The sequence below is a fragment of the Dinoponera quadriceps genome, unplaced genomic scaffold (assembly GCF_001313825.1).
Source record: "Dinoponera quadriceps isolate SergipeBrazil2010 unplaced genomic scaffold, ASM131382v1 scaffold463, whole genome shotgun sequence".
In the NCBI taxonomy this organism is placed as follows: domain Eukaryota; kingdom Metazoa; phylum Arthropoda; class Insecta; order Hymenoptera; family Formicidae; genus Dinoponera; species Dinoponera quadriceps.
The window spans coordinates 8,518-18,875 of NW_014554554.1; the positions used below are offsets into that span (position 1 = coordinate 8,518).

The 10,358-nt window shown below is 38.9% G+C and overlaps 1 protein-coding gene across 1 annotated transcript; it reads right to left on the minus strand.

Moving 5' to 3' along the window:
• Positions 1-1,391: 1,391 nt before the first annotated feature.
• Positions 1,392-8,905, minus strand: LOC106751994 (proline dehydrogenase 1, mitochondrial-like). Its single transcript, XM_014633336.1, has 8 exons — positions 8,788-8,905; positions 4,174-4,238; positions 3,877-4,061; positions 3,335-3,488; positions 3,120-3,230; positions 2,896-3,027; positions 2,595-2,791; positions 1,392-2,218 (listed from the first exon to the last, which is right to left on the minus strand). Exons 1-8 carry the CDS (start codon positions 8,822-8,824, stop codon positions 2,119-2,121), a joined length of 981 nt encoding a protein of 326 aa, XP_014488822.1. The 5' UTR covers positions 8,825-8,905; the 3' UTR covers positions 1,392-2,118.
• Between the last annotated feature and the right edge of the window lie 1,453 nt (positions 8,906-10,358).

The window sequence follows — 10,358 nt, forward strand, 5'->3', positions numbered from 1 at the left end:
AAAATTTGTCGTTTTATCTTTGTAAGGCCGTCACGGCAGATAAATGAAGGAAACTCAAACTTTTTCTTTTCCTTAATAACTTGATTATTATTTATATGCTGATCGATGATGTAAAAAAATTTTTCTCTGATTTTTTCAAGACACACGAATATTTCGTCAGCATGACAGTTTCTCCACAATACTCCCGAGCATCAATTACATCCGTATTGTAATTTCAATAATTGTTATATAACATTGAGTGTTATATCGTGGAGTACGAAATATGAATGTAATGATGCTCGGTGTTTACTAGGTCAATACATTGATATAATGAAACATTTCAGCAAAATATTTTATCAATTTCACATCGAAATCTTGCGATTGATTTCTCGGAAATTTTTGCAACAAGTAGATTCGATAAGTACTGCATATCTGTAAAATTTCATTACAATCGCATTGTCAAGTTTGGATGCGAATCGATCGGCGAGAATCCACACTGGAGAAACATAATTATCCGTGATCGCGGAATGCAACTAACGTGTTTGCATATATCGCGGTTAAATACCATTCTTTTCAAAGTTGGCTAATTTCTCGGCATAGCGTATATATTGTCCGACACCGTGAGGTGTTAAACGCTTTATGTATCGCTCGGTGGTACACCTCTTTTTATAATTGAAAGATTAAGGGGACGCGATTAGCTCATTTCTTCCGTTGTTTTCTAACCAATGAACGCGATTACACGCTCGGAAAGATATCAATACACCGATAAAAAGAAGTTGAAAAAATGGAAGATTTAACTGGTTGTTAAAGAAAGACGATTCCTATCGTCAATTTTATCTCGTTGCAATATAGTGTCTTGTTATATTCCATCGCTGCCATCATTTGGGACAAAATTCGTCGAGTTGTTACACTCGGTGGGTTGAATATCTTTGCCGGATTACGTAGAATTACATAGAAAATTGTGACAGCCCACGCTTCCAACGCAAGCCGAGTATTGTGAGTATACTGCTGCTCTTCAACGGTTCGCTTTGTATATGTATTTAAGAAATTAATACTCTAGGATCTTATAGCCAATGCTACGCCAAATATTTTGGAGAAAAATATTACACATTTCAATTTGTTAAATATTCGGTATAATTATTTAAATGTATACAAAAATATATAATTTTTGCTGTATCTGCGCCGTGTGTATTCTGACGTCAGACTGACGTCTGAAGTATCTTCTGACATTTCTACTTTAGTGTCTAAATACTTTTCCGTCAGACACAAAATCCAACAAACAATTGGCGTAAAGAAATAAAGTTTTTCGTATTTTAACGGAAGTAACAAATGTATAATATAGCCAAAAATAAATAAACAACTTATACACAAAACTTTTTTCACGTATTATATGTAACGTTACAGAACCGAAATATAATGAAAAATCATCTATCTTTATTTTGTATTTTATTTTGTACCTCAATATCGCAATAGGGTCAGACACGACTCCAAAGTGACTTCACTTTTTCTTTATACGGGAGGAAATTGAAGTGGCTTAACATTATGTTCAAATCTAACATTGACCTCCAACTATAATTCGTTTTTAGAGCAAGAAACAAAAGTCCTCGTCGTTTCACTAGCTTGCGAGAAATTCCAAATTAAAAATCGGCTAGAGTCGAGAAAATGAACGTAGAGTGCCAGATTAGGGCTAAGACGCAACCGGATTACCGCGAGTCGCTCTCCCCTCCCCCCTCCTTTGTCTTACGCCGATCTAATAAAAAACTCTTGGCCGACCTGATATCTGATAAAGCCGACGGAAGTTTTTCCGAGAAGAAGACCTTCTGTCGTTTTTTATTAGATCAGCCTAGTTTTCTCTTTCTCTCTCTCTCTCTCTTTCTATTTCCGAGTACCACAACAAGTCCGTCAGGTTATGCTTTTGCTCGCATTCAATCCAAAGTGCCCGCATCAAGGTCTTGGAGAGTTTTCAATAATTTACAACCACTACTTAAACTTGATACTTGAAATTCTCTCTGCGCAAACTAAGGAAATCGACTGTTCAAACCGGAGTGTAGTTGCCCTTGGGCTTGTGAAAGATCTTGCCGCGCACAAAGCGTCTCGTGATTTCACTCAGTAGCAGGCACTTCTCCTTCTTGACCTTCGTCAGAATACCCCAGTTCCCTTGCGCGCGCCGCGACAAGTACGGCAGCACCTCCTTAACGTCCGTACGGGATGTACTTGTACGCGGAATAACCAGACTGACCTGCAACGTCAACGATCGGATATTATACTTATGTATCGTAATTCACGTAGTCGCGTAAATCCCGAGAGAGAAGTCGATTTCGAGGACGAGTTGTCGCCATCCGCTTACATAACGGGAACGTTATGTAGTCACACATTCCCAATAATTGACCGAAACATATAACCTTATCCTCCGGCGAAATTCCAATCTCTTTCATTCTGAAAATGTAGACACGTTTTAGTTTCAAAAGTTCGAGAAAAAACCGGTTCTTTCATTTTTTTTCGTGTTAATTTTGCCTTTTCCGCGGGAAAATAAAAAACGGGGGGGGGGGGGNGTAGCTCTAGTTATATATAGTGGTAATGCATACATAATGCAGTGTGTATTCGCAGATACTCACTTCTCGATCGCGAAGCACACGGTATCCTCGTTGTGCGAGGCGACCATGATCCCTATCTTCTTGGGATCCTCCCCTTTATCCTTATATTGCTTAATTCGCCTCAAGCATTCCATGAGCGTCTTGTGATAGGACTCGGTCGTGGCTTCGTACGTAGGATTCGTGGGGTCCGGATAGCCCATAGCTGCCGCTCTCGTTCTCTGCGACGAAAAACTTGATCGTCTGGCACTTTTAAACAATTGTCTTTGATTTAAACATAGTGTGTTTCGCATACACCACGCGATAAATTGTACGCAGTACGGACCTGCTCGATGTAAGCACCGCGAACCAACTTAGCAGCGAAGTAAAAGTTTTGGCGTTCCGCCTGTTCGAGGTCGGTTTTCACCTCGTTAAACGCCTCCTGCAGATACGTCTGGTAAGTGTTGAACACCACGGCCTGAGAAGTAGACCATTTGTTGCAGTGAGAATATCATTCGCTGAAAATTGGCCGTGTGATAAAAGTCGCGGTGTCTTCGCGCGGAGCGTTACCTTTTTCACGTTGTACTTGCGCATCATTTCGAGGGTCAGGCGCGATATGGCTGGCTGGAAGTACGTTTGCTCTGCGTCTATCATTATGCGAACGTCCAGTTCGTCGGCCACCTGCGCGAGAGAAGGGAGCGACAAATTGGTCGGGCGAATATTAATGATATATAATTTTAAGATAATGTTATCGTCGAGGACGGTGCGAGCGCGTAGCTACGTACCGTGACGATATTATTCAGACGTCTGATCATATTCTTGAACATCTCCTCCTCCTTCGACGTGAGCTGCGATATTAGCCTCATCATTTTGCCCGTCTTCATATCAGGTACTTGGAAAGTCTCGCTCAGCTTGTAATTCTCGTCTAAGATGCCGCTCCTTGGGAACAAGTGAATCACATTGCGAACAATATTCGCAGTTAATTACGCACTGTCTTTGTGGGGAGAAAGAGTAAGGGATCAGACAGAATGAAGTGAATAAGGAAGAAGAAATGGAATATACGAGTTATAAGAAATACAATTTCGACAGTATTGATAATCCTAGTTTTCTATTCCTTTACTGTGGATTGAAGCCTGGTCGTTCTTATGTCGAAATTTTACTCCTCATTCCTAATTCCCTTTATTAAATTCGTTGATCCTTTCGTTATGTCTGAATCCTTAGAGTCAGAGAGAGAGAGAGAGAGAGAGAGAGAGAGAGAGAGAGGAAGAGGGGAAAGGAGAGGAGAGGAGGAGGGGAGAGCCATAATGAGTTACTCGATCTTGGTTACCTTTCTTTGTCCGACTGAATCTTCTGAAGAAACTTCTGCACCGGCGCCGCGTCTTTGATGTGCGCCTCCTCGAATTTCTTCGTGAAATCGTCGGGCTTCAGGTGGTGCGCCAGGACAGCACCTTCGCCGCCGACTACCTCCGTCATATATTGCCGCGCGCGCATGATCACTTCTGACAATTGAAGCTGAAATATAAGAGGAGGCGTGTTCCAGTTAATTTCATTCCGGTAGAAAAGTGTCTCACAAGTTCACCGTTTATCCGCCGCCAAGATCGGTGTTAAAGATAATCTCACTAACCAGAAGTTGCGGCCGACCGAGCGCCGTTAACTTCACAGCCGTGATGCCCATCCCCATTGAAGCACCTAGGAAGTTTCGCGTTAAAGAGCATGACGGTGGACGATTCCTCGGTGAAGAAAAACGCGCAAGAGAGCCGGCTGATTTCGTATCTTACGATTTGGGTAATTACATGGAGAAAAATTATTTGCTGACACAGCAAATTTTATGTTGTCGCAACAAATCTGTCAGTTACTGTATGAATAGCAAAACTATTTGTTAAAAGTATTAATTGCCATTCGCTGAGTTATCTTGCAGAATCCATCAATTATTTTTCTTTAAGAACAAATCAGTAAATGGAAAATACTATTTTCTGTTCTAACAGCAAATTAGCGTGTCCCAAGGACAAATTCACTCAGCGGTATATTTTATATCCTGACAACCTTTTTCTGCTTCAATTACAAATAATTCGCTACTTTTGTTAGACTCAGGGATGTTGTGATAATATCAGTGTCGCTAGTTGTCTTTTAATACCAAGTACTTTTATATCGATATTTTCTTTCGATATTTGCACTCATATCAGTAATATTTTCTCTCGATATCTTTTCGATGTTTTCTTTTTTATTCAGTGGATTTTCAAGATATCATGTAATTTTGCTTCATGAAAATTAGTGTAACGTGCAACTTATGTTTTAAATATCTATCCTATCTTTTCTCGTAATTTCTGTTATGTTAATTTTATGGTTATTTATTGATTGCTGAAATAGAAGGAAAGGATATTTTCACAAGTATGCAGAATTAGTCACGAATGTCATTTTGTGTGTATATTGTTTCATTTCCGCGTATACCGCATATAATTCTTAGTATGCGATTTCTCTTCTAATGTCATCAAATAAGGACAATCATAGCGAGAATACATGAGCTTTAACACATCCTTTTTAAGATTTTTCGATCACAAACCGTGTAGAAAGTTTAGTACAGAAGGTAGAAATGTCTTTATACCATACCATACTAAGATTGTTACATGTGAGTTTCCTTAAAAGTAACTTGCAAGACAAACACTTCCTTGGTCTTTATATTTCTTTTAATTTTGTTTAAAGTTTCGATATTAGTATCAATATTTTATTACTAGTATTATTAATAATATAGATATTCTTGATTAGGTACCCGCTTCGACATTAGTATTGATACTTTCATGGCATCACAACATCCGTAGTTATGCCAATTAAATTTTTTTGCTGTTACAATGATGGTTTCGCTACAACAGTAAAATTACTTTTCTCCGTGTAAGAATGACATGAGAGACTCGGAGAGTAGATTCAAGGAGAGAAAAAGAAGAGAGGAAGAGAAAGAGAGGAAAAACAAACAATGCTCGCGTTCAGCAGACAAAGTAGCTCAGTGAGCGCCTAATGATGATTGATCCTCATTTGGTATATTCTCTTAGATCTATCAAGGATCTGAAAGAACTCCAGTCACGGACAGTGATCACTAAACGTTCACTGAGCTTGTTTCTTTGCTGAACATAGCGTTATTATTAGGTGCGTCCAGAAGACACAACGGTTATACAACCGAAGAGCGATTGGCCACGTTCGGTAGAACGTTTATTCCACAACTGTTGAGAGTTTTCTGTGCTAAAATTGGATCATTCCTGTAGACTTATCAAAATAATCCAATTTCAGCACAGAAATCTTTCAACAGTTGTAGAATAAACGTTCTGCCAAAAATGGTCATTGTCGTTTTGATTCTTTTAGATCCATGGTGAATCCGAAGGAATATTCTCAATGACAATGAGAGCGTTCACTCAATCATAGAGGTTGACCTGAACGCAACCTGAATGTCTTCTTACCAGGATGGGGTTCGACTTGGTCATTACGCGTGATGTCGTGGAAAGGATATTTCAGTCGCAGGGTCTCGACTTCGTGCGCTGTGCGCACGTGTAGCTCTCTTCATATCAGTTTCTTGCCGGGGAGGGAGAGGAGGGATCAACAATATCGTGACAATATATCAAGACTTCTTCCCAGATCTCGTTTAGAAAACACATCGATCGTATCTCGCGGCCGGTCCCTCGTTCGTCAAACTCGTCCCCGACGCGTTACGTCACGCGATTTGGCTGGAGGGCGGCGCGGTGGTCCGCTCGCGTATCCGATATTTATAGCCGACCGTGGGACAGCGCGGACCTCTGACTCGCGGAATTTCGAAAGGTCCATCGTCGTCAAGTTGGCCGATGCTTGAGAACACGCGCCGCGACACGCGTGTTGTAAGCGGCGTCGCGGTGCGTTCGTTTTGGCAATGGCCCGACACGGTTACACAGCGTCGAGGGGCCGAACAACAACATTATGTAGCCGAGTGTCAGGTCGGCGAGAGAGAAAGAGAGAGAGCTCAGACGAGGAAGATCCGCCGCCGGCATAGCCGAGGGCGGCAATCGATTTCGCGCGAACTCTCGCGACCTCGCGACGTCGCTCGACGCCGCTATCATCCATGGAAAAGCGACACGACGTCGCACTTACTTGAGAAGATGTCGAGTCCAACATGAAGGCTACTCTTTCTCTCTCTCTCTCTCTCTCTCGTTGTTGCACCAGCACGTTAACTGTCACTCACCGCACTGAGAAAAAAGAAATTATAGTTATTAACTATCGCTATATTATTAGTTATAGTTATTCTCAACTTTATACCTTTTTTAGGTGCGTTTTGATTTAGCTATCATCAAAAGAGATGAAATTGGCAGTAGCGACAATTACTGGTGCTGCGTTTCTCACCAATAAATCAGCTATTGACATACAGTTGTTGGAAAGAGAGAGAGAGAGAGAGAGAGAGATATGATTGTTGTACTCAATATAATTGAACCAAGCGAGTAAAAGAGAGTCGGCTGGAACTGGCTGTTGAATTGAACAAAACAACATATATCAACCGCAGATAAAGAGATATATGTGATTTTGAGTAAACCGAAATTGAAATGTATGTTAATATTCTGATAATAAGGAAAATTAAGTCAGTAATGTTAAATCCAAGATATCCTTTAAGCTATTTTTTCATATACTTGAATACAAAAAGACCATCATTTCACATGCTCGTATTAAGAAAACATCTGTTTTATATTATTTATTCAGTCATTCTAAGAATTATTTATTGTCCAAGGCAATACAGCCTTTGACACCAACAGCTGATTTACTGGTAGGGCAACACCGGTAGTTTTATATGCTACTAACTTTGCCTCTTTTACTGGTGTTAGCTGAACCTATTTACAGACATATCATTTATAGTTTTAACCACACAGAAAAAAGTGCTAAATTGAAGTAAATAATTATTCTAATACTCCTCCTTAGCAAATTTTTACTTGGATTAAGTAAGTTTCACTTGGATCAAGTAGATATTTTACTTGAATTTATTTGAAAAATATTTTACTCAAATCAAGTAAATATTACTCGATCCAAGTAAATATTTGCTATGGGATATTGGAGTAATTATTTACTTGAATCTAGCGCTTGTTTTTTTCTGTATACAAAAATAGTGATATGCGTGTAAAGTTATTATCACAGATAATATAATAAAATTAGAAAAATGTTTCTCTTGACTATAGTTCCTCTACTATGATGATTATAGTTACCAAAATACCAAATATTTTCCTCTTCAACGTTCTAATATTGCCGCATCTCATTAATTTGATATGTAAAATCAATTGTATAAAATTGTAAAAAATTGTATAAAACCAATTATAAAATATCAACGTACGGAACCACTTGACGACGAATTAAATATATAGCCAATGGGGAGCCAAAACGGACTAACGAACGCATGTATCGTGAATTGCGTTTATCTGCCGTGCATGTTTGGTGATTCGAACTTTAGTCGAGCGTTGAAATAATGGAAATCAACGCGACGGTAAACGTGTTAATTAATTTAACGCGTCAACCGCTCGCGTCTGATTGCTCATTGACGAGCATACATTCCCATTCCGGGAATAACGAGCTGTGCTTGTTGTTACCCGCAAGTCGGACGACAAGTCAGAAGTCCTTTATAGGTTGCCTTTATATTTTAATGCCACATAACGACATACGTGACCATTTCGAGGCCCATCATACACAATGGTGTACACAAAAAAATAAGTTTGTCCTACGAAGAAAAGCAATTACTTTATTTTTCTTCTTTTAAGCAATAGTTATCTTGAATAAAAAATATTTGTTCTGTTGTGATATAGTATTAAAATATACTCATTACAAATATTAGAAAAGATCATTATTATTTATTCAAAAGAAGAATTTGTTTCCTTTTCAAAAATACTACAAACTTTATCGAAGAAAAGTTAAATTCGGTTAACTGGAATGAGTAAACAAAAGCTTTAGTGTTCTTGATTGAGGTACTAAACTTACTAGGATTTAGAATAATATTTTGAATAAATTTGACGCTCATGATGAATTTATGACATATTTATGGATGTATAAGCTTACGAAATACTTGAAACAAGTATATTTTAATATCAAGAAAATATTCTTTGTTTAAAATAACCGTTACTTAAAAAAAGAAAAATAAATTGACGCTTTCCTTCGCGGTATAATATTTTTCTTTGTATGCATGAGGAAGAGAAGGAGGAGGAAGACGGGAACGACCGGCCGAGGGAGGAGCTGAAGAAGCAGGACTCACCCGCCACGGTCTCCAGACACCTGATAAATATGTCCATGTTTCGCTCGCACGACGCCTCATTCAGGTAGAAATATGTCCTGGCCGACGACACTTTGTACCGCCGGTCGGCGAACGACTTTTCTACGCGGTACTTCTTCAGCGGGCCTTCCCTCTTCTCGTCGTCCGCCTCCGACACCGTGGCTCTGAAAATAAGAGAAACACACACACACACACACACACACAAATCGTGGAATCGTATTCGACGTTTTGTTGTTTCCTCCGTTCTCCACTTTTTTTCTCTCTCTTTTGCAATCGTCGCGTCGCGATTTCAAGCGTTCGCCACCTTTCGCGATCATCCGAGCCGGTCTTCGCGTTTTCAGGTAAAAAGAAAAAGGAGCTCTCTCTCTCTCCCGATCCGGTGAAGGAAACCGTAAATAAAGAACCGCCGTTCCCCGATAAAATTAGCGCGCGCGCAGCGGCGTCGTCGTGAGATGCGGATTAACCCTCTATGGGCCGAATTTTTGTTTTAAATCCAAAAAAATTGGGGGAAGGAAAAATTAGAAATTATAAACCTATATATGCAAATGAAAAAAAATTTTTCCGTTTAAACAATTTTATTGCAATATATTCACTATGTGACTTTCAGGTAACAACGGCCTATAAAGTTTGCATTTCTGTGTATAAAAACTTAAGCGTGGAATTCCACAAAATGGTTTGCATTTGGCGTTAAACATAAATGTACATTATTTTTTTGGACATATAGTGTTTTAGCCTTTGTCTTCCTTTGAACGGTATAATCTGCTCGTCAATACATACGTGTTCAGACATCGGAATGCGATTAAAATTTTTCACCAATTTATCCAGAATGGGTCTTATTTTTTGTAAACTATCGGTCACTTCTGCATTGTTTGTTGCATTGGCCTGTAAATTTCTACTAAAATGTATTTTTGATTTTATGTTTTTCCATCGCGTACGACTCATAGTATCGACAACAGCAGACACTCTTGTCTTTGAATTCCAATACATTTCAGTTCTCGGTAATCCGTAAATGGACATAAAAAAACAGCAGCCAAAGAATTGTTCGATTTCATTCACTGAAACAGCAATGGGTTTTGCTGGATTACATTACAGTGCATACATATTGGTATAGTCAACTATATTGCTTATAATTTCCTTGTCAAATAGTTTTCGAAAATAATGCGTCTAATTCTAATTCCTCTGTTATTTCTATCTGATTTTGTATTCATATTTTGGGTATATGATGTATAAATCTGAAAACAGGAGAAAGCACAAGCTTTATCCTAAATGTACCGAAATCTGCCATAATAGCCCACTGTAACCTCAAAGTTACAAAACTGTATCATAAAAAAACAGTAACAAATTGAAAATTGAAGTGCAAACAAATAGGTTGTTATTGATATACGAACCCAGAGCTATTATGTGCACTATTTTTAGTTTGGTAATCAGTGACAAAAGCACAAATAATATCAATTGGATCAAATGGTTTCTCTTATTTTTACTGCAGACAGTTTGCACAGCATTAATTTTGTTATTTCAGGTTGATGAGCCTAGCAACGGTCATAAATATTAAT